Raw genomic sequence first — 25,739 nt, forward strand, 5'->3', positions numbered from 1 at the left:
ATTGTGCCACTCTCTGACCTAATGTTGCTGCCGCCACCTTCACACTCTGTCATTGTGCCACTCTGTGGCCTACCATGTTTCCGCCACCTCCATAATTTGTCATTGTGCCACTCTGCGGCCTACTCATGCTGCTGCCAATTGACCGCTGTCTCCCTGGATTTTAATAATGCTGTTTTCACCCTCCTCCACTCTATGATGTTGCCACTATGTTTGGTTTCCCTTCATTTCATCTGTCAGAAGGAATGAAAAGCCTCAGGATTGATAGACAAAAGCAGGAGTGGATACAGAACACAGAGGACATGCAAATATCCCATTTACTGGTCATCTCTGTTTTGTATCAACTCCTGTTTGTTTTTGGCTTTAGCAATACTGAGGGATTATTGACCAATTGAAAGCGGACACTGATAGATGAAGGGCAAAATGATCAGTGACGTCAATGCAAAATTACTGGCAACACCCTCTCCATTCCTTTGGGGGGTTTCCGCAAATTTGTTGAAATCTGTTCGACCTGAATCGCTGAATTTTTAGAATAAATTTGTTCGGACCCGAATAGAATCATGACAAATTACGTTAGAAAACAGGCATTTCCTGGCTGCAGGGAGCCTGTAGGGTGCTGTGGAACGTTGATGCCATGCTTAAATATGCGTAGGGAGCGTGGGTTGGTCTTCAAACAATGCTGTGTTTAAGTATGACACGCACATGACAACCGCCGCTCTTAGAATCGCTTCACTCTTCAATTCCATGGGCACTTACAGGGGCCAACTTGACCAAATAAGTGCACTCTTTTTACACTGACATCAGATGATTCCATAGATTACAACATAACCTGTTCTGTTATTCGCAGATAACCCATATTTTACATATAATAAATTTGCATAAATAAATAATTATATAAGAAGAACCACAAGATATAGATAGAAATATAAAAAAGGTTATTGTATATTATATAAGTCTAAAATGTAGTGCATAGAATATAGTATATAAAATATCTAAAATATCTAAAATATCTAAACCAAAGGAAAAAAAAGGGGGGGGGGGGCTTTTCAGAATATGCTCTCAAGACTTTCGTTCAGACCACTTGGAACTAGACACTGCATCTTAAATATCCAGAACATCTCCCTTTTCTTTAGATGTTCAAATCTCTGTGGAGTTGTAGGGTCAATGTGTTCTATAGGTGTCAGTCTAAACCTTATACAAACTGCACAGAAAAGGGCAGCAGCACTTAGCCAGGAAAATTGCCCACAACCAGGTAATAGGGATTCTACCACCGATGGGAGTGATATTAACTTTATTACCACTTTTTCAAGCGATAGTCAAAAAATACGTAGTATACTGAAGAAACACTGGGAAGTGTTGACACACGATCCATATCTAAAAGATACTATACCAAAAAATCCCCGCCTAACGTTTAGAAGATCGCGTACCTTGAAGAATATACTTGCACCAAGTCGTTTATGAGCCGAAAAAAGTAAAAATGTTCAAGTTTCATTTTTTCCAAAAACTGTAGGTAGTTTCAGATGTGGTCATGTAAGGTGCAAGTGTTGTGATTCAATAAGCCATAGACGAACCACCTTCATGTCAAATGTAACTAGGGAGACGTTCCAAATCAAGACCTTCCTCAATTGTAGCTCCAAGTATGTTGTTTATTTAATAGAGTGCACATGTAAATTCCAATATATTTGGCGCACGATACAACCATTAAGAGAAAGATTCAACAATCACAGGCATAATATTGAAAACGGATACGCCCTACATAGTGTGTCCAGGCACGCAGCCTCCCATCATAAATGTAATCCAAGGGAGTTTAGCCTGACACCTATAGAACACATCGACCCTACAACTCCACAGAGATTTGAACATCTAAAGAAAAGGGAGATGTTCTGGATATTTAAGATGCAGTGTCTAGTTCCAAGTGGTCTGAACGAAAGTCCTCAAGACTTTCTGCTGCACAAGTCCGAGGTGGGCGATCTGGTGAGGACATGTCACCATGACAATGGTGACGCTACTTCCGGCGAGCCGAACTTGGCGCATTCGCGGTGGACCATAAGCTCACTCGGCGTACTGCCTTTGGCAGTGCGCAACTGCAATTTCTCCTGTTGGCGCCATGAAGTCCACCAACCTAGAAGTTTAAGTAACATACTCTGTTGTATTTAAGGGCTCTGGCAGAGCATTTATTTGTATATACTTGTCCGTTTTTTGAGAAAGGGTCTATGACCCGAAACGCGTTAAAGGGACCATTAATTTGTACCATTTTACTCAATATTGATCGGTATGATCTAAAATAAATTAACCTTCATTATATCGGCTGGACCGTGGTTTGTATGACCCCACTAGAGGTCTCCTACATACAAGGGCTCAAGTGGTCGTGTTTGTTATAGCGCCCCACGATAACTCTTACACTGTTACCTTTCTATATATGCTTTTACCGGAACCTATGGTTTCGGGTATGTAGAGTTGTGGGAGCTAGTGATATTTACACACCAGGCAAATTCCAGGCAAATTCCAGGCAAATTCCGGATTGGAAAAACCAAGGACCGTTCCCCAGGAGTGGGAATTTATGCATAACATCAAGTTTCTCACAAGGTGAGCACCTTCTATACTACCTTGAAAACTCAAGTACCCGGCTATATATCCCGAGTCACCGTCCTCTGTATACTACAGTGGGCTGACTGGGCTGTCTGTATACTACAGTTGGCTGACTGTATAATACAGTGGGCAGGCTGGCTGTATACTACAGTGGGCTGGGCTGGCTGTATACTACAGTGGGCTGGGCTGGCTGTATACTACATGGGGGCTGGCTGGGCTGGTTGTATACTACAGGGGCAGGCTGGATGTATACTACAGGAGGCTGGCTGTATTCTACAGGAGGCTGGCTGTAAACTACATGGGGCAGGCTGGCTGTATACTACATGGGGCAGGCTGGATGTATACTACATGGGGCAGGCTGGCTGTATACTACATGGGGCAGGCTCGCTGTATACTATTGGGAGCTGGCTGGCTATATACTACTGGGGGCTTGCTGTCTATATAGTGGGAGGCCGTGACCAATGCATTTCCCACCCTAGGCTTATACTCGAGTCAATAGGTTTTCCCAGTTTTTGGTGCTAAAATTAGGTGTCTCGGCTTATACTCGAGTATGTACTTTATATAATTTATATATTAGAAAGCTTATTTTTAAAAATTAAAATAAAAGATCCACAAAAATGTCTATTCTGAAACCTCCTTGAGAATCCGGAAAAGCACTGTTCAATTTGAAAGCCATCTGACGTCGTAATAAAATATTGAGACATTTTAAAAACTATAAAAACATAAAAGAGCTATGGGAAATATTAGTTAGTAACTAATTTGTGTGGTAAACCTATGCTTCTTAAAAGGAGATAATTTAGAATTTTGAGGCAGTTTTTTTAAATGGGGTTTTTTAGAATAGTGTTTTAGTGCAATAGAAAGAAAGTCTTAAAGACGTAAGTACTATTATTTAAAGTAGCTTTCGGAGAAGTGGGGGCAGATGCATACAGCCCCCTTTCCATGTACAAGTACAGAGTTCCAAAATTGGCATTGTATCTACTGAGGTAACTCTGTGGTTTGGTTTATGGTGTGCTTAGAATGTAGGAAGGAATTTTCTGTGCGGATGATTTTAGTGATGGGGTAACACAATTAGGGTCTTTACCGAATTTGACATGTTCGGCATCCTCGGACCCGGAGACTGAACAAGTGCTGCTTTTCAGGACCTAGGTCTTTGCTTCGGAAAAAGCAACAAGCTGCTAGCTGAAGCAACCTCTCAAGCAACTAACAGCCCCTTAGCAACCATAGGCATGTCCTCTGTATTGGCCAGGCTGGACATGTGACTCTACAGTATAATACCAGGGTCACATATCACACACAAAGACAGCTAGGGAGAGGCTAATGCTCATCATAGTGTCAGTCAGTCTGAAAAAAATTTAATTGCCCTTTATAAGGCACTTAGGTGTATAGAGGAGGCTACTGTTATTAGGGACAGGTGGAAATATTTAATAATTGCCCTTATTAAGGCACTATTATCTGCATTAGGCTAATTATAGACTGCAATAATGCAGGGATATTTTTACTGATTATAGAGGATTATACAGCAATACTTGGAAAGACTAGACAAGAATATTAGCATTTACTGCATCATCCAGTAAAATCCTGTCTCTGTATAGTATTCAGCTGTAGAAAAATCATGAATCATCAGTAGTCATTCTTTGATTGTAAATTCACTTTTGTCAGTTACTATCATCCAGTAATGCATGGGTCATGAAAGTACTCTTCTCAGAGAAAAGCGCGCAATAATATGTGGATCATAAAAGTGTTCTTTCTAGTAAATTGTGCAGTGGTACATGGGTCATAAAAGAACTCTTCTCAGTAAATACTGTGCAGTAAAACATAGGTCATAAAAGTGCTCTTCTCAGTGAATAGCTTGTAGCAATATCTATATTAAATGTTTGTATGACATTTTCTGTGCCAGAATTGTATTCATTGATGACCGATTAATAGTCATTAAGTTCTGCAGTATGTCATTATGGATCAGTTTACTACACAGCCAAACAATTGAGCTGCAACCACAATAAAGAGAGGGAGAAGTGTTGTACTCCACTACCCTGTACGAACATGTACTCTCATGTTTTCCCAGGCCTGCAGCAACCCCTGTGCTAGAGTGACAAGTTTAGGGCTAGAGCTTTATATTAAATCAACGGCACAGCTGGAATGTTTCTCTATCAATATTAAAAAGAGATCTGGCCATTGGGTATTAGTCATCCTAGACTGAGATCAAATCTATACAGAATATAATCCATCAAACAAGCAAATACTTAAATACTCACACCACATGCACAGATTATATCCACTGGAAGTAAATAGGGAAACTTTCTATCGAAGCAAAGCGAGCAGAGATCTAGAAAATGGTGAAGAATTGATACAGAAAGTATATTGGAAAATTGTATAACTTTTCCTTACACAAACAATATCAATTATTTGCTGAAAGTGGGCAACCCCTTTAACGCACCAACATTTCAGGGAAATGAGAAGGATTGTTGCTACATACCTCCCAGGGTTGCCTGGTACTCACTCCCTTCTGGAAAGAGGTCTTTGACTTGTGTTAAAATATTGCGACAAAGCCTATTAGACAAAGACCATCACTGGTAATTCTTGGATTGGGGGTTGATTGAGTTCCCAAACCATTACGCAACATTATTAGCCACATTTTATTATCAGCAAAGCTACTCATAGCTAGGAAATGGAAGAATGAACTTCCATCTTCTATTGATCACTTAAGGGGAACCTGTCACCATAAGTTAGAATTTTACTGGTGACAGGTGTGAATAGACCTTTCATAGTACACTATATGACACTCTGATTGACAGCTCTGCTCCCCTCCTTTCCCATAATATCCCCTTCTATAGATTACCTGACTCTCTGCCAAAAGTCCTACTCAAGTCCTGGGGTGATGCCACATTTCAAATCGCAACGCAACCTCCTCATTAGAATAATTCTCTGCTCGGTCCCCGGAGCTGATGATTCAATTAATTCCCCTCCCACGTATCAAGTTTCATGATGAAGTCGGCTCACCGCACAGAAACCTTGCGTCTGTGTGGTGAGCCCCGGCAGCGAACTGCGCATGTGTAAAGTCTCTGTGCACTTCAACTAGGCAGCGCTTAACTACGCAAACTACGTACAATCGAAAATGTGCAAGGATCTTCCACTTAGGGATTGGACATCCCTGTGCCACTTACCAGAGGGTCTGATCCTCTTCAGGGCAGTCCAAGGTCTACCAAGTGCCCTATGGCTGCCTGATCAATCCTGCAGTCCCTTTCAGGCTTTCAGGTCTGACTGTAAACTGTCTGTGCATGTTTCTACACACAGAGAGAAGAATGCAATACCCTCTTAATACACCCCCACACCTCTGCACCGTAAATGTACGGCACGTAGCGTGAAGGGGTTAAAATAAGTTACAACTACAGCAGCTTTTTTGGGGGCGGGGGGGGGGGGGTCACAGGTAACAATTGGAGTGATGAATGTCCAAACTGGAGGGGCAGCAAGATGTAAAATTTTTATTCCTTGTTATATGTTTCCCCATACTCCAAAAATAAACCAGGGTTTTTCTTCCTGCATCAATGCTACCTCACCCAGTTGCAGCTATTGGGTGAGAAGGATTCCTACTTCAGAGTGTCTTAAATGTAGGTCTCCACGTGTTGAATTTTGGCACATGGTCTGAACCTGCCGAGTAGACCTATTGGTAAAATGTGACAGATCTCAAAAGGTATTTAGGTCGCAAAATAGTGTCAATGAAAATGTCAGCTCTTGCAAAAAATTACAACTCAAACAACTTCCATACACCAGAACATGAAAAAGTACGATTTTTTTGTAGGTATAGAGTAAAAGCCAAACACAAAAAAAGGGCTGATTCTTGTAAAAGTTCAGCAAATGTGAAATGTCTCTCTCAACATTTTTGTAGTATTTCCTGTGATATCCACTGCCCAATAGAATTTTACGCTCGTGCGCCAGCGTATGATAGCCCCGCCGCTGCAAATTCGCAGCCCGATACATGAAGGGGCTTCTGCCTCTTGATGTATCGGGCTGCCAGTCGCGTCGGCGACTTTTCACGTATGAAAAGTCGCCGGCAGCAGCGAGTGCGCAGGCGCGGGGACAGTAACGCCCCGCGCCGGCCCACTCCAGTCCGGCCGCGCCCCCCCCCCTTCACGCCCCACTGGCGTGAAGGTGGCGGATTGTGAAAAATAATCGCAAAAGCTAGCAATAAGCTAGCATTTGCGATTATTTCAGGGCCTCTGCGCCACTGGCGGTGCGCAGAGGTCCTGATAAATATCCCCCTTTGACTTAAAATCATAGAACAAAAACAAATAGTACTAATCACTGAAAACGTCTCATGGAACATATACCGCACAATGTTTCCTATCACGGTTAATAAGTCAGCAAGCTGACTATATCAATAGGATGTTAATCACTTCTGAATGGGCCTTTAGACCTATGAATTATAGTCAGAAAATGAGTAAAATACCACTATTGAATAAGCACAGAATATTCACCAATGCTCAGTTGCTTACTTACCACATACAGCTTGCAACAGTGTGGAAAACTATGAAGTGTAATGGAAAGTAGAAGGCGCAGAGATAAATACTATCTACTTTTTTTTCTATGTTTTGTCAAATAATTTAATCGCTAAAAGGGTGGCTACGAAAAATGGGGCAGGATCTTACTACAGTTTTTGAGAGGGCTTACAAGCTGTTTCTATGTGTTTTGCACATTAGATTTATTAAAGTGGCTTAAACAGCTTGTTAAATGTGGCACATAAGATGTTCATGTCTTCAAGGGATATTAATTAAAAGGTTGCACAAACCTCGCTAAGTTCCTAGTCCCTAAGTTTATTCCTATGCTAGGAGAGAAATGGAGTGAATTTGCGCTTTTAAATAAAGGGGCGTGGCTTGGAAGCCTAGCTGAATGGAAGCGTGAGGAGAGAGCTCCTGTGTCAAACCCTGCATTTAGCGACTTTCCAGTTTCTGACGCAGCTAAATACTGGCACACGAAACCAGCAATCACGGAGGACCCACCAAGAATGACCAAAAGGAGGAGGAACGTCTCCAAACCCAAGAAATTGATGGACTTTTACTTCAGTCCCGTATCGGACCTCAGGCAATTTGGCGCCTTCATCCACGAGGCCGGGTCGTCTCCTCCCCAGCCTACAGCGCAAACTCCCGATATAGAAAAAGGACAATACTCACCTCCGAGAAGCTCGATATCCACTCCAACGTCTCCTCAACGCAGCATGGCAGAGTCGGAGGAAAGTGGTGAGTTAAAGGGAGCCTCTTCTATTAGCGGGGAATACAGGAAAGCGCGTCAGGGAGGAAACAGAGGCCCAGAGATTCTCCCCGGTTCCCTGTCTCCATCTCAGAGCCCTGAGAAACAGTGGCAACGCATAAGCCCGGGTAATGGAGGGGCTCACAGCCAAGGGACGCCGTATAGATCTCCAGACACAGATCAGGACGAATTCATGCAGATTCCTGCTACAGACAAAGTGATGAAAAAGGCGACAATGAAGCACAAGCTGGGGGTCCTACGACGCTCCTTCCAGACAGACATTGTTTCACTCTTAAAGCCTATATCGGCGGAATTGGAGCAAACAGGTACTAGGGTTAACCACCTAGAAATCAAAGTGGCATTGCATAACAGCTTATTCGATGCCCATTATGAGCTGCAGGAAGAGGTACAGATCATTCAGAGCAAGATGGCGGACCTTGAAAACAGGTCTCGCTGTAACAAAATAATGTTCAGGGGCATAACAGAACTTGTGGGGCCATCAGAGCTAACAAGATACCTGCAAGACCTAATGAAAGCACTTCTACCAAGCAGTTCCCAGCAAGAACTTGAAATTGATAGAGCCCATAGGCTCCCTAGACCTCCCTAGGGGTAATCAACCCCTTGAGATGTGTGGGCCAGAATTAATTTTTTCAACATAAAAGAAAAGCTAATGGCAGAGGCGTTCAAACTGCAGAAGTTGCCCCCCTTTCAAAATGTTTCTCTATAGATTGATTTATCTGCAGCCACACTTCGAGCAAGACACCAACTAACCCCTATAACCTTGGCCATGAGAGAAAATCAACTCCCTATAAGTGGGGATTTCCAGTTCATCTACAGATAAGCCGGAATGGTAAAGTGAGCACCATCAAGACCTTAGACGAAGGGATCAAGCTTCTTCAAGCATGGGGCATAAAGATCACAGAACCTGAAACCACCACCAAGTTATCACATCCCCGGAGCCTTACAGATGAATGGCAGGTGGTCTCTCATAGAAGACCCAGGAAGGCTTCAGTCCCATCCCCGCAGGGGAGTGGACACGGGTAGGAACTCACTCTCACCGCTCCTGGATTAGAGTAGTTAAACTCATAGTTCTAGAATCGGTGAGAACATCATAATAGAAAATAAGGTATTGGAGTTTAGGGTACTACATAGAAATTTGATTCATGATGACATAAGAATTGTCATGTACACCCCCCTGATTACTCAGAGGTAACGGATGAATGCATATTCATACCTCCCCAAAAAGCATTACAACTGCATGACCCCCTGTGAGTCCTTTGTTGGTCTCTGTTGAGACCTGTTGTTAAGAAAAGGTTGGGAAAGCTATGAGCAGATAAGTGATTCAGGTCGAGGTAACTAGTATTCATAATGGACAGATTTTAAAACTCATATCTTTATATTGCTACTAGTGGCATTAGCAATGTTAATTTGGACAATATATATATGGAGATAATGACAGCAATTTAAGATCCTTAAAGCATTTAAGTTTGGAAATATGTGACGCTTTATGACAACAACTGTTTCAGATAACGCCTCTATACCCATATGATTGTATATTTTTCATGTTTAACTTGGTAAAAAACCAAATAAAAATGATTGAAACAAAAAAGGTAAATAAATCTGTCAAGCACATCTGGATGCACATGATGAAAGTTTTCTGAAGTGAAAACTAATGTAACTGCAATAATATAGCCCCACGTTTTTTGAGAAAATATATAATTATGTTTCATAAGCCTATATTAGAAAAAAAATGCATGGGATGCTTCTATAATTATTCTTTATGATGAAATAACTGATGATTTTACAAAAACAGAAAATAAACTATAACCATATAGTGGCAATATATTATTCAGCACTTGCTACATACGGGGAACATATACAAGCAAAATAAGCCATTAAAGATCAATAATATGGACAAATGAAACAATATGAATAAGGGGCCTTCTTGCAAAAGCTTACAAGGAACTAAGTTCAAAACCACAACTGAGTACAAACATTTTCCATGCTAGAAATGATTCTGTGAATTTAACATTCGACCTGCTATGTTTAAACATTAAAAATGTAAAATTAAATAGTAACAGACAATATCCTATTTCACAATACATGTAACATTAAAAATACATACGCACCTTGTAAGTCGTAGCTGATAGCCTGCATCCTGCTCTCCATATTTTGCAACCGCACATGTGAATATTTCAGTGCAAGTTAAAATAAGGTAGCTGACAGGAAGGCAACATTTTAAGACTAACTCCACCCTTTCAGTTGATCTGTAACTGTGTCACAGTAAGCATATTGATTTTAGTTTTAGAACATTAATAACACAATTGATAATGACATTGTACATTGATATATATGTAAACCATATTTCCTGGACTGAACAATGCTTGAAAAATGCTGAAATGTAGGTATCAACCATAAAGACTGCATGAAAGTAAATACAGAGAGTTAACGGAATGGTGCAAGCCACTCATAAGTGTAGAATGTCTTAAGAGTGTCTAGAGTGCAAAAAAAGAAAAACATCTAAAAAAAAAAGCCAGCACAGTTCTGGAAGAACATTCTTGAAAAGATACATCCAAGATCAACCCCTAATGGAATGTTGACCCGTATGGTGAAGGTGTGGTACAACTCAATACAGCCAAAATGATTGGTCAGCGTATCACAATGTCAGGATCGGCGGTAGTGGATCCTCTGAACCACCACAGACGATGATGTAAGCGGGCATTTGGGAGTTGAGTTTAAGTGGCACCTGGTTTTCACCAGAGCCCGCCACAAAGTGGGTTGGACTTGCTGTATCGTGGTACCATCAGGTCGCTTCACAGGCGTAACTTTCGTGGTCACCAAAAGGTTTTTAAAAAAATTTACATTTTATTTACAATTACTTAATTTGTCCAATTACTTTTGAGTCCTTGAAACAAAGGTGCTCATCACCTTTTTATGCAATCATTTTGTGCAACCCACTGAATTGAAGCTGATTTGTTTTGTTCAAAATTCATTAAAGGTTTTATACAAAACCCATATTAAAAGAAAAACAATGCCCCTGTTGTCAGGAACCAGGGGTAGTGGACCCATTGGACCACCGTGAACAATGACGTAAGAAGACACCTAGGACCAGAGTCTAAGTGGTACCCTGTTTTCACCAGAGACCGCCGCAAAGCAGGTTGGACCACCAGATCGTTCCACAGGAGCAACTTTGTCCGCCGCGGCCAAGGCAGAGTACAGAATCGTGAGGCAAACTCGTGGTCGGGGACAGGCAGGAGGTTGAGACAGGCAGCACAGGTTCAGAGTTGGGGATGTAGCCGAAGGTCAGGACAGGAAGCACGGGATATAGGCCACGGGATTGATGCATTTCAGCACCTAAGATAGCGAGGACCAAGCTTGTAGCTGGGAATCTTCAGCCGGATGTATGTAGAAGACTGCCACACTTTATCACCCGAGGAGAAAACTGGGCCTGCGTATCTTGCCGCCTGCGTCTCTTGTCGGCCTGGGTTTTGGAGCAGGTGGATGCCCGAAGTAGAAGAACATTAACATTCAGACAAGGAGAAGCTTTGTTCTCACCTAGGGACGCTTCTCCCAAGAACCCAGGGTGCAAGCATTTCCTGAATGCTGTGGGACATAAGAAAGGACCTAAGAAAGTGCTCCGGGGTGGCACAATAGAGGCAGAGGTTCTCCTGTCTTCATCTAGAACGCTCTTGGTGAAGACAGGTGAGCTCTATCCACCTGCATGGGCTCCCCTGTAGCAGACACAGAAGACTGAGGGGGTCTTTGGAAGACTGGAGCCAGGCGGGGCAGACATCAGGTCTTCAGACATTGCTCCTCAGAGCGCTCAGTTAACCGGATGTCAATCCGACTGGCCAGAGAACTGAGACCACTCAGCATAGACAGCAGGTCCCGTGCAGACAAGACATCTTTGATCTGACCAAAGAATGTGTTATTATATGTATGCATATTAATTACTTTGTAATGTTTCTTGTTATAATAAAAAGTTAAAAAAAGACAAAATGGTAGCTATGAAAACGTCATGAATAGCTGCAAAAATGACACCACACACAGAGCTGATTGATTGCCCTGTGGTAATTCCCCCATGTCCTACTGCTGCTGATTGTTTCCCTCATGGGTATTCCTTCCCCCATGCCCTCCTGGTACTGTATGAAAAATCCCTAGCCCCTACACACTTATGGTTATATCCCCCCAACAAACGTATAATAGCCTGCATACACCTATATAGTAATGGCCCCCTGCACACATACATATAGTAATGGCCCCCTGCACACATAGTAATGGCCCCCTGAACGCATATATAGTAACGCTCCCCCAAAAGCATATATAGTAATGGCCAGGGGCACACCTGCCATGAGGCGAGTTGAGATTCTCGCCTCAGGCGGCGCGCTCCTGCTAGACTAGGGGGCGGCGTCGGGCTACTGCCCGCTGGCATGGGTTTCAGCTGGCACCTCTTAAAGTCCCCCCACCGGACAATACCGCCGCCCATCACATTCACCCGGCGGCGGCCGGCTCCTGTGCCGGCGCACAGGCCGACACTTCCCCTCAGCGGCCCGCCTATCACATCCAAACACCCAGCACAGGTACCTGCGCGCCGTCGCACCCCCCCCCCCCCCCCCCCCGTTTTCGCTGCCCCCCGACTCCGGTCCCCCCCTTCCCCCGGCTCCGACATCCCCGTTCCCCCTCCCCCACCCCGGCTGCGATTCTCACATCCCCGGCAACCCCCCCCCCCCCAGCCCCTCGAGGACAAGGCCGACGAGAAAGGAAGAAAAGAGTGAAGGTAACTTCTATGTATGTATATATATGTGTGTGTATGAATGTATGCATAGATGTGTCTGTGTGTGTTTGTATTTGTGTAATATATATATATTCTGTATATGTATGGGTGTATATTTGCTGTATATACTGTTTATATATGTGTATGTATGTGTGTACATTCAGCGTGCCACCATGTAAAATATACTATATGGCGTCACGCTGTATGTATTATATGGTATATGGCGGCACGCTGTATGTATTATATGGTATATGGCGGCACGCTGTATGTATTATATGGTATATGGCTGCACGCTGTATGTATTATATGGTATATGGCTGCACGCTGTATGTATTATATGGTATATGGCGGCACGCTGTATGTATTATATGGTATATGGCTGCACGCTGTATGTATTATATGGTATATGGGGGCACGCTGTATGTATTATATGGTATATGGGGGCACGCTGTATGTATTATATGGTATATGGGGGCACGCTGTATGTATTATATGGTATGTGGCAGCACGCTGTATTGATTTTATATTATATGGCGGATTGTTGTATGCATTTGTGCTTTGTAGTAGCTCGCTGTGTTTATTCTATAGTACACGGCGGGATGCTCTATGTATTTTGCATTGCTTTATTTTAACATTAAACCAATATGATTGGGTCTGGTCCTGACACTCCTTGATATATTACATATATGGAGTGGGGGGGGGGGCGTCTTTTTATAGTTCGCCTCAGGCAGCAGAAAGGCTAGGTGCACCCCTGGTAATGGCCCTCTGCACGGATATATAATAATGGCCCCCTGAACGCATACGTATAGTAATGCCCCCTGCACTAATATATAGTAATGGCCCCCTGCACTAATATATAGTAATGGCCCCCTGCACTAATATATAGTAATGGCCCCCTGCACAAATATATAGTAATGGCCCCCTGCACAAATATATAGTAATGGCCCCCTGCACAAATATATAGTAATGGCCCCTTGCAAAAATATATAGTAATGGCCCCCTGGACGCATATATAACAATGGCCCCCTGCACGTTATGACGTCACATGCGTCACGTGCTGGGGCGATTACTTCACGTCCCGTGCGCTACTGACAGAGCAGTGAAGTGTCTGTGTGTCGCAGTAGCATCGGGAGAACACAGCTCCGATGTGAGACTGCAATGGGTCACCGGAAGCAGACTACAGCCGAAGACAGCAGGTCTCCCACCCCCACAAAATTTAACGCCGGCAGCATATTTATGACAGGGGGCCCGGACCATGGAATTCATTATATTACTGTAATAGCCCCGGTCCGGGCCCACACCTGCCAACGGTCTCCCCCCCATGCAACCACGAACCTAGCCCTATACGGACACCACTATTAGCCAGCGAATCCATTCCATATAAATCTGGTGTGTTTGCAATGGGACAAACACAACCTCCGCATTAATACCTTGCATAATAGGAAACCCAGGGAAAACATATCGCCCATCCACGGTTAACCCCTTCAGTGTCTCACAGCACGTAAATGTTAAATCATAAAACTTCTAATATAGGCAGTCCCCGGTTAGGTACAAGATAGGTTCTGCAGGTTTGTTCTTAAGGGGAATTTGTATGTAAGTCAGAACTTTATACCTTATAATTGTACCGCGAGTCAACATTTTTTTTTAATGACTATTGGATTTTAAAAATGTGGGGTTTTTACAATAAATCTTAATTCCAGACACTTTTGATAACTGTTATAGCTGTTTATTGTAGTGTAGGGCTAGAGTACAGTAAATTACCAAGATCCTGAGGTCCATTTCTAAGTGGGGTAATCTTAAGTAGGTGACCGCCTGTAGATGTCTGTTGTTATAAATACCACACTTAAACTACCCCATTTTGTAATGGTAAGAGATGTACTGAGTTTTTCTTTTTTATACTATACATATGTTCTTTTCTGCTGGTAATTAATGGTCTCTTAGTTCTACCGATACCTATATAAATTTTGGCACAAACATTTAATACAGTATATTACTCCTTGTTTCTGGCAAATAATATGCTGTTTAATATTCAGCAGTGCCAACCATGTTGGTAAATGAAGTAACAGTTTTTTTTTTTTCATACAGGTCGCTTTACCAGCGGCCGGCACCACAAAATAAAACAACTTTTTTTAAAGAGATTTTATTACCATTTTCTTTCCTAAATATAAATTTAGGTGAAGTTGGCAGGTGTTTGCTAATTACTTTATCATGTAATAAAATATTCCAGTGTTTGCGGCTGATTCTTTTAAATATGTTACAATCGTTTGTGTAATGTGTTATAAATGGTACTGGTTTTATAAAAAAAATGAGTCAGAGAGAGATCTATTGGAGATGTATGCACTTTAGGGACTTTAACCCCTTCCCGACATTTGACGTAATAGTACTGCATCGCGGGAGATGCATTCCCGCAAAATGCATAGTATAACGTCAAACTTCTGGGGCCACAAGATGCAGGTGTTGGCGATATATTATAGCCGACAACCGCCTCTAACATGCCGCGGTCGTGTTAGGGCCATTTCACAAGAATTGGACACCCCCCCGTGGCGCTTACCAGGTGGTCCGTGGTTCCTATTACAGCCCCGGGACGGCCAGTGCCCGGGGCTGCGCTATCCGCTTCCTGGTGGCGGGTCCCTGCCCTCTGGCAGGACCTGGCTGTAACACACAGAGCATGTGCTATACACATGTAATAAAGTAAAAAACCCACAGTATCGCCGAAAATCCGCACATATTAAGTATCGCCATCCGATACAATCCGTACAATAAACATTATTGGGCCCGCTCGGTGAACGCTGTAAAAACAAAACACGAAAAACTTGACAAAAATGTACATTTTTCATAAAATCTCTTCACAAAAATATTCTAAAAAGTGACCAAAAAAAGTTATGTGCGCCAAAATGGTACCAATTGAAAGGACAACTCAACACGTAAAAAATAAGCCCTAAACTACCCCTGTCAACCAAAAAATATTAAAGTTATGTCTCCAAAAATATGGCGATGCAAAAACAAATGAGATTTCCACTATATTGGGTTTTTTACAGTAAAATTGTAAAAATAAATGAAAAACTATATAAATGAGGTATCACCGTAATCGTAGTGATCTGTAAAATAAAGATAATATAGTATTTTTAGTGTACGGTGTACAACCCCCAAATAATACAAAAAGAAAGTAAACCCATACATTCAAGAGTTAATAAAATCTCATCAATAAGCTAATGACCCACTAAAATGAAGTATTTGTAAAGTGCATCTCATATTGCAAAAAATAAGCCCTTATATGTCCAAATTGCCAAAAAAATAAAGATTGTAAAGCCAATAAAAAGTGACAATGCATAATCTGCTCTGAATGGCACAGCTTCCCCTCAATGCCCTGGGGTGTGCCCATACAGCAGGTTACCACCACATATGGAGTATTGTTATACACGGGAGGGATTGGGTATCAAATTTTGTGGAGCGTTTTGGAATTTTACCCACTGCGAATTTGTACATTTTTTGAAAAACACATTAATTTAGCCCAAAAAAAACTTACTTTCAGAATTGTATCCGATTTTGTTTTAACCCTTGTAAAACAATTAAAGGGTTAACAAACTTCATAAAAGTTGTTTTACATACATTGAGGGGTGTAGTTTCTATAATGGGGTACTTTATGAGGTTTTACTTTTATTTAGGTCTCTCAAAGTGACTTGAAACCTGAGCAGGTCCCTCAATAGCAGGATTTTGCGTTTTTTATGAAAATGTGAAAAATCGCACCTAACGTTCAAAGCCCCATAGCATCCTACAAATATAAGAGTATGCATAACAAACCATGTCCACATAAAGTAGACATTCGGTGAATGTTAGTTATGACTATGTATGGCAAAAGTAGAACATTTTGAAGTTCAAAAATCGAGAATTTTTCCAAATTTTCACCAAATATCTGATTTTCTCATTAAAAAAATGCAAAACATACCACCAAAATTTTTCGACTAACATGAAGTACAATGTGTCATGAGAAAACAATTTTAAAATCACTTCGATATGTTCAAGCGTTTCAAAGTTACAACCAATTATAGTGACACAGGGCAGATTTGAAAAAATGCGCAGTTTCAGGAAGGTGAAAAGTGGCTTTGGCGTTAAGGGGTTAAACCCACAAGAATTAAATGTTGACAGTGAATTGAAATGTTTTTTACATAAAGGGGTCATATTTGGTATTGCTGCGTCCCTAACAATCTGTATAATAAAACGGAATCGTTACTGGAACCGCACAGTAAACGCCAGAAAAAAACCCCACAAAAAACGTTCAGAAAAAAGATAATTTTTAAATAATACCTTTTAAGAAATGCTCTAAAAAGTGATTTAAAAAATGTTATGCACTCTAAAATAAGACCACTTCAAAGAACAATCCTTCTCGCAAAAAATAAGCCCTATGTGAGGTGAAAAATAAAAAAGTTATGCATATGAAAGACGGTGATGCTAAAATTAACAACATTTTTGCCAAATTAATTTTTATTCAGTAAAAATGGGGAAAAATTTTTAAAATCTATATAAATGAGGTATTTTCGTAATCGTGGCGACTCATAGAATAAAAATAATATACTACTTTTATGGTATCAAAGATATAAAATTAGTGCTCTACTCCTTATACTGTTTGTCAAATGGCTAGAGCCTCTCACCACCTCTTCATGGACTGGATATAAAAGATATCCCCGACTCCTTGCATCGCCAATCGCCCTCCTTTAGTGGGTTGAAACACAATCCACGTCTCGTTACCGTGTCCACGGCGTGTTCCCAATCCTACATCAGGAGGTATGTGAAAGGATAGTGCAGATTGCCAGGTTCAAAAAGGAAATAGTATTTATTGTATATACTCACACATTCCAATTTAAAAGCGCGCATGTAGTAAAAGCATAAGACGCCTAAAACACCTCACCCGACCCAGGTTTCGCCTATTCAGGCTTCTTCCGGGGCATGAAGAAGAAGCCTGAATAGGCGAAACCTGGGTCGGGCGAGGTGTTTTAGGCGTCTTATGCTTTTACTACATGCGCGCTTTTAAATTGGAATGTGTGAGTATATACAATAAATACTATTTCCTTTTTGAACCTGGCAATCTGCACTATCCTTTCGCATACCTCCTGATGTAGGATTGGGAACACGCCGTGGACACGGTAACGAGGCGAGGATTGTGTTTCAACCCACTAAAGGAGGACGATTGGCGATGCAAGGAGTCGGGGATATCTTTTATTTCCAGTCCATGAAGAGGTGGTGAGAGGCTCTAGCCATTTGACAAACAGTATAAGGAGTAGAGCACTAATTTTATATCTTTGACTCTATGACTTTGTGGCATATACGGGAGTATGCCGTATTAGTGGCTCCTCTATATTTTTATGTTACATTTTCCATCTTTCCTGGATATTTTATTATTTATTTCTGCATACTTTTATGGTATGGTTAACGGCCAAAAAAACACACATAAAAGTTTTCCTAAAAATTGATGATTTTTATTTCCTCCACCAACAAAGAGTTAATAAAATCTCACCAATTAGCTATAGATGCCCCAAAATTACGTACCAGAAAAGTGCATCTCATGTGGCAAAAGAAATAAGCCCCTATAGGTCCACATTGAAAAAAGAAAAAAATTATAGCCTGTACAAAGTGACATAGCAAATCTGATCTGGGTAGCGCCTCCTTCCCTTCTATGCCCAGCCGTGCGCCCATACAGCAGGTTACCACCACATATGCGGTATCAGTGTACTCGGGAGAAATTGGGTATCAAACTTTGTGGGGCCTTTTTTCATTTAATCCATTGCAAATGTTTAATTTTCCACCCAAAATGAGAGTATTGTGAAAAAATATTACCATTTTGTTTTAACCCCTATAAAACACCTAAAGGGTTAACAAACTTCTTAAAAGTAGTTTTTCGTACGTTGAGGGGTGTAGTTTCCAAAATAATGGAGTCTAGCTATTATTTAGGTCCCTCAGTGTCAATTAGAAGTTGAGCAGGTCCATGTAAATACAGGTTTTGGTGATTTTACAAAAAATTTGAAAAATGATACCTAAATTCTGAGCCTCATAATATTCTAGTAAAATAGGTGGAATCTTAAAAACCATGCATCAATCTGCATCAAAAGTAGAAAATTTAGAACGTTGAAAATAAAGAATTTTTCCAAATTTTTTCCAAATTTAGTTTTATTTCATAACTAAACACAAAAGATTTCATCAAAATTTTTATACTAATTTAGAAGTGCAATGTGCCACGAGAAAACAGTCTCAAAATCCCCTAGATATCTCATAGCGTTCCAAAGCTATAAGCACTTATAGTGACACAGGGAAGATTTGAAAAATGGGGCCACGCCTTAAGGCCAAAATAGGAGTCCCGTAGGGGTTAAGAAGGCAGGCTCTGGCGAAGACCAGGGGCCACTTGGATTCTGGTCCGGGGTTGTGTCTAGAACCATCATCTCCCGCGCTCTCCTCCAGCCTTCCCAGAGGCAGAGTCTCCTCCAGCCTTCTTAGAGGCCCCTTTGGCGTGCCAATAGCCGCTCCAGTCTTCGGTGTGCCAAGAGTCGCTCCAGTCTTCAGTGTGCCAAGAGCCTCCCCAGCCTTTGCAGATTCCCAGTGCTGCTCCAGTGGTGCCCCAGCCTCCACAGCTTCCCAGTGCTGCTCCAGCAGCGCCCCAGCCTCCGCAGTGCTGCTCCTGCCTTCCCATGGTCCTGCCTTCCCGAAGTCCCTACCTTGGCTGCCACCGCAGGCCTAGTCGCACCGTGGAACGAACTGGTGGCTTCCAGCCGCAGCAAGACCATCCCGCTTTGCGGCGGACTCTGGCGAAGACCAGGGGCCACTTGGATTCCAGTCCCGGGTGGTCCAGGGAGTCTACTGACTTTTGCTCCAAGAGACTCTCCCACACCCCCGTGTGTGACAGTAAGATCCGGCCATGGACTCCGCCAAGGTCATGTATCCCACAAAAGCCCTGGACTGTGCCAAGAACCCACTCTAGCTACTGGCTTACCTTCCCAGCACTATCGCCCAGCAGTCTCAGGAGATTGCTGTCCAAAAAGAACTTCTGCACAAACTTGCTGCCACTCTTCGACGGATGATTGCCTCCCAGCAGCAGACTCCCGCGACTCCTTCTGTTGCTCCAGTCACCTGGCCATGTTTTCCGGCAGTAGAATCTGGACCTGAATATTTTATGCCTAACAAATTTATTGGCAACCCCAATTTTTGCTGTAGCTTTGTTGCCCAGTGCTTGCTGCACATTAAACTGATCTCCTCCCTGTTCACCACCGAAAGCACTAAGCTGGCATTTGTTTTCTCTTTGCTTTCTTGAGTGGCCCTGGCCTGGGCTACTCCTTTGTGGGATAGTGGTGATCGGACATGGCTACCTATAGCACGTTTCTGGAAAAATTCCGGTCTAGGTTCGAACAACTTCAAGTCTGGCTTCAATGCCTGCCCTGCTTGTTCCCGGCGTTCCAAGAGTTTCCTCCGGTCTTCCCAGAGGCCGCTCCAGAGTCTCCTCCGGCCTTCCCAGAGGCCGCTCCAGAGTCTCCTCGGGCCTTCCCAGAGGATGCTCCAGAGTCTCCCCGGGCCTTCCCAGAGGCCGCTCCAGAGTCTCCTCCGGCCTTCCCAGAGGCCGCTTTGGCATGCCAAGAGCTGCTCCAGAGTCTCCTCCGGCCTTCCCAAAGGCCGCTTCAGCGCAACAAGAGCCGCTCCAATCTCCGGTTTGCCAAGAGCCGCTCCATTTTTCGGTGTGGCAAGAGCCGTTCCAGTCTCCGGTGTGCCAAGAGCCGCTCCGATGTCCCAAGAGCCACTTCAGTCTCCGCAGCTTACCAGTGCTGCTCCATCGGCGCCCCAGCCTCCACAGCTTCCCAGTGTTGCTCCAGCAGCGCCCCAGCCTCCGCAGCTTCCCAGTGATGCTCCAGCTGCACCCCAGCCGCCGCAGCTTCCCAGTGATGCTCCCCAGGAGACGCCCCAGCCTGTGGTTTCCCAAGGACCACTCCAGCCTACAGCCAAAAGACGTTCCAGACGTCCTCAAGATATGCTCGGCTTGTTCCATGCCAGGTCCAAGCACCCCCTGTCTTCTCTGTTCCTGCTCTCCTCCTTAGAAGAAAGGTAAATTCAGCTCACCACTCCCAGCTTGTCCTCCACCTGTCTTGCACGGACAATTCCGAGACTCCGGACTTCGTACTAAGGAAGCAAAAAACTTTAGTCCAGCACAGGTTCCGGTGGAGTTAAAAATTGATTTTCCTTTATTTAAACAAAGTAAAAAGCTGAATAGGGCATACACAACATGATATCCCAAGTTACACGTGAAAAGATCTACGCGTTTCTGCCTAGACAGCCTTTGTCATGATCTGTCATGATCTGACTAAGGCCATCTAGGCAGAAACGCGTAGATCTTTTCACGTGTAACTAGGGATATCATGTTGTGTATGCCCTATTCAGCTTTTTACTTTGTTTAAATAAAGGAAAATCCATTTTTAACTCCACCGGAACCTGTGCTGGACTAAAGTTTTTTTCTTCCATGGTGCTCTACTCCTTAGGTGTCCTCCGTTGTGGCACCTTTCCCCCGGGCCCGTACTCACCTCTTCTGGCTCCGGATGACGCCTCGGTCCTGTCCAGTTCCCACGCCAGCTTCCTCTGTAGGCCGCGCTCCTGCTGCTTGCCAAGGCCGCGCGCTCTCGCTCTAAGGGCACGTGCCGAATCTCCAGGAATTTAAAGGGCCAGTGTCCTCCTCATTGGCGCTGGCTACTTCCAGGCTCCTATATAGCCCGGCGTCTCCCAGCATCCCCTTCCGGATCTTCAAGTCATTCTAGTGAAAGCCTCCTGTGCATTTCCAGATGCCTCCATGTTTCCTGTGTGTTTCCAGATGCCTCCGTGTTTCCCATGTTCCTGTGGCATTCCTGTGTTCCTGTGGCGTTCCTGTGTTCTTGTGGCGTTCCTGTGACGGTTCTGTGATGGTCCTGTACCTGATCTGGTGGCTTCCCGCCGCAGCAAGACCATCCCGCTTTGCGGCGGGCTCTGGTGAAGACCAGGGGCCACCTAGATTCCGGTCCCGTGTTGCGGCTAGAACCATCATTTCCCGCGGTGGTCCAGGGAGTCCACTGACTTTTGCCCCAAGAGACTCTCCCACACCCCCATGTTTGACACCGTTGAAATGCAGTTGAAATGTAGACCTAGAATTCTCATATTTAGTGCATTTACAATTTTTTTAAAAATAGTCTGGCGTAGTTTTGCACATAAACCGGCAAACTTTCAAAAGAATGCAGGCTTCCAGCGGCCGACGCATCTTGCTGCATCCCTTCCACGCCCACAATGTGTGGAGGTGGATTTTCACTATTTTAACTATTCTTGCACTGCGTGAAAATTTGCAATTATTCCACTGCTTCTATGGTGTAGAAGCAGTGATAAATCTCCACCTATTAGTCTATACCTGTCTCTACAGTATTCTAACCTACACTTGTTCTGGCTAAGAAATATAACTACTATAATACTGTCACCATGTACAGGAATATAACTACTATAATACTGCCCCTTATGTACAAGAACAACTACTTCCATTTTTATGGAACAAATCAAAAAATCATACAGGAAGGCATAGATATAGGCATTATTCCAGAAAAACATTTAAATTATCTATGTCCTACCAACCCAGTTATTCCCATATTTCATGGGTTGCTGAAAATCCACAAGGAAGTCTTTCCACCTCCCCTCACCTCCCCTTCCGATTATTTCTGGAATTGGATCTGTTAATGAGAAACTCTGTGAATGGGTAGATGATTTGCTACAACCTTTAGTTGCGGCACTCCCGGGTTACTTGAGAGATAGCAAGGAGGTACTAAGAACATTTGAAACATTTGTGTGGAAAGATAACTATACTTGGGTATCCTGTGATGTCACTGCTTTGTACAGCTCAATACCAAATGATCTGGCCATCATTGCGTTGGCACATTATCTGTACAAACAGATCCTGTATTCCGTCGAACTGTGTGAATTTATTATTGTTTTTGCTTTCCCACAATTATTTCACTTTTGATGGAACCTTTTTTCTTCAGACGAGGGGGTCGCCAATGGGGGCACGCTTTTCGCCCTCATTGGCGAATCTCTTCATGTCATGGTAGGAAGAAGAATTCATCTATTCAGATCGGAACATTTTTGGTTGTGACATTGTCTGGTACGGGCGGTACATCGACGACATACTAATTGTGTGGTCGGGAGGTGTGCCGTCCGTACCAGACATCAATAATAACAATGTCAATTTAAGTTTCACATACAATGTTGACAGAATTAGGATAGCTTTCCTAGATCTTCTGTTAGAGGGTTGCCCGTCACAGGGCAAGATAGTGTCCACTCTATATAGGAAAATTTTGTATCAAGCGAACTTATTAAGCAATAGATTATCTACCCAGAATTATCCCAGATGATATGATGGATGATACAAAGAGGTTTTGAGATAGGGAACCGCAAAAATCGCTCCACCATGCTGTCCTCCAAGATAAAAAAAACAAGAATAAACCCAATAGTCCCAACAATTCTATGGTAACTTTTTCAACCCAATTTAGTACTGATTTCGATCAAGTGGTAAATGTGTTCAAAAAAAATCTTCCGATACTTTATCAGGATGACAAACTTAATGCCATCTTGAAGGGTGGTTGTAATTTTGGGTGGACGGACTTGGTTGGATACCAAGAAATTTTTCGGTTGTGGCACATCACGATGCAATGTTTGCACTTTTTCTAAACGTTTAGATGGCACAAATAGATATCCAATTAAAACATTTATCAACTGCGACACAACCTTTGTGGTGTATATCATAGAGTGCATTGAATGTAAAGTTTTCTATGTGGGTTCCACTACCCGCAAATTGAAAACCAGAATAGCGGAACACCTGAGAGACAGCACGAAAAATCTATCGTGTAATATGTCAGGTGCATCCAGACACTTTGCTAGTGAACACCTCGGAGAGACGTCCACTTTTCGTTTTTTTTTGGTATCGAAAAAATTCTCCCCCAAAAGAGAGGAGGTAACAAAAGAAGGATTGTATTACAAAGAGAAGTTTTTTGGATCTTTAGGTTGGGTACACGATTTCCCACTGGTCTAAATTTTAGAACTGACTTCTAATATTTTTATTAACTGGTTCACATCTAAGCCACCAGAATCCGTTTAGAACGGAACAGTACTCCAACAGCTGGTGACAGCGACTTACCCGAGTTTTGCACTTTAACATTATTATTAGTAGAGAACATCATTAGAGAGGTAATACGTTGCTTCCAGTTGTTAGCAATATATTTTTTATTGGAGCTTTTTTGCTCTGTCACTTAATAATGGAGAATTTGGTTCCTTCATGGACACTCTGCAATTGAAGTCTTTTTCTTACTATTGTATCAATATACCTGGATTTTTTGTATTTTTGTATTTCTATATGAAATTTTGTATTCTTGTATGAATTGTATTGTATTCTTGTCTTTTTCCCCGGTGTCGTCTGCTGCACACGCCTCTTTGATGACGTGATGCATCACATGACACATACACACCCCTAGTTTGTGATTGGTGGATGTTTCCTTTAAATTTGTATTGTGATTTATTGTTTCTATGCCATGACTAAGGGCACAAGCTGCCTGAAACGCGTCGGCGTTAACCTACCAGTTCCACTATGTTTTAAATTCATTTGGAATAAAGATATTCATTTTTATGGAAGTGCTGCGATCTACTTTCACTACGAGTTCTATGCTACATCTGCACTCCCAACAGACATCGCGATTGCAATCATGGTGTGCTGGATTCACACGGCTGATTCTACTCCTCTGTGCCTGGATTCATTGAGACCTACGAAAGGGTGAGCTGCACGTACTTTCTTTTTGTATTATAACTACTACTATAATACTACATATATATATACAGAAGTGAACATGAAAAAATCAGTATTTATCAAAACAGCTACAGAAAACACATGAGATCCTCACCTATTGAATCCAGTGATATTAGTAGCCCCAGCCCACTCCAGAAATAGAATTAATAGCCCCAGCCCGCCCCAGACATGCAATTAATAGCCCCAGCCTGCCCTAGCAATAAAATGAATGCCCACAGCCATGAAGTGAATGCCCCTAGCCTGCCCCAGATATAGAAATAATGTCCCCAGCCTGTCTTGTTTATATAATCACTGCCCCATTTATACAATGAATGCCTCCAGTCTATAATTAAAAAAAAAATCATAATACTCACCTCCTGTTCTTCGGAGGAGGTTTCTTCCTGTCCTCGGTCTTCAGAAGCTTGGTGTAGAGGCGCGGGATAGAGACGTCACCACCCCGCGCCTCTTACACCAAGCGGCGGAACTGCAGGTGGCCGGGAGAGCTGACGGCTGACATGGTTAGTGTCAGAGCTCCTCCACGCTACACAGGTCGCGCAATGACGTCAGTTGCGTGACCTGTGTACAGTAACACACAGACGGAGAAGCAGTGGCAATGGAGTACAGACTGGCCCAGGACCAACCGTCTCACCGTTTAGGAAAGCTCTTGTATGCTGTAGAAGCGTCAGCCGTGAAACTTCAAGGCTCGGCTGGTGTTAGAGGGTTGACAATGGGTGGGGAGGTGGAGACCATGAGCCTATACGCTATATGACACCTTGTTTTATTTGGAAGACACTAGGCCCTCTCTCTGAGCGCAGTGCTGGAGGTAATTACTCAAATCAATACGTGCATTTTTCCCATTCCATAGGAAGTGCCTTAGGAGAGAGTCAAGAGTAGAAAAAAATCTCCTGGGGATTATCATTGGACTATTCTGGAGTATGAATAGAATCTGAGGCAGGGTTATCATTTTAAAGACAGCTATTCTTGCTGCCATAGGAAGATTCAATCTGTTCCATACTGCTATTTTCTGTCTTATGTTAAAGGGAACCTGTCACCAGGAGACCCATTTTTAGCACTCCCCCAGTCCCCACAGAGCACAGTACATACGCTGCCAAAGTGTTTTTGTATAAAAAAAATTGGTTTTACAGAAAGGGAACTGCTCCTTTCCAGACCCTCCCAACTGCCTAGTCACACATCACATGCTAATGAAAGGTACAATATAACATATCTTTTTTTCTGTAAAACCAATTTTTAATACAAAAATACTTTGGCAGCGTATGTACTATGCTCTGTGGTTAAGGCGGCAGAGATGTCAATTGGTTGCAT

The 25,739-nt window shown here is 42.9% G+C and overlaps 1 protein-coding gene across 5 annotated transcripts in view; it reads right to left on the reverse strand.

Annotated features, from left to right (window-relative positions):
* LOC140070832 (capping protein, Arp2/3 and myosin-I linker protein 3-like) overlaps window positions 1-9,999 on the reverse strand; it is an 813,581-nt gene extending 803,582 nt beyond the window's left edge. For all 5 annotated transcript variants that reach the window (XR_011848999.1, XR_011848997.1, XR_011848998.1 and 2 more), the window contains exon 1: window positions 9,957-9,999. Coding sequence is in view for 2 of the 5 variants with exons in the window: in XM_072117787.1 (XP_071973888.1) it covers window positions 9,957-9,996 (40 nt within the window). In the remaining 3 variants the exon portion in view is untranslated. The remainder of the gene's footprint in view (window positions 1-9,956) is intronic.
* Window positions 10,000-25,739: the final 15,740 nt, after the last annotated feature.

Source organism: Engystomops pustulosus, chromosome 7 (assembly GCF_040894005.1).
Source record: "Engystomops pustulosus chromosome 7, aEngPut4.maternal, whole genome shotgun sequence".
NCBI lineage: Eukaryota > Metazoa > Chordata > Amphibia > Anura > Leptodactylidae > Engystomops > Engystomops pustulosus.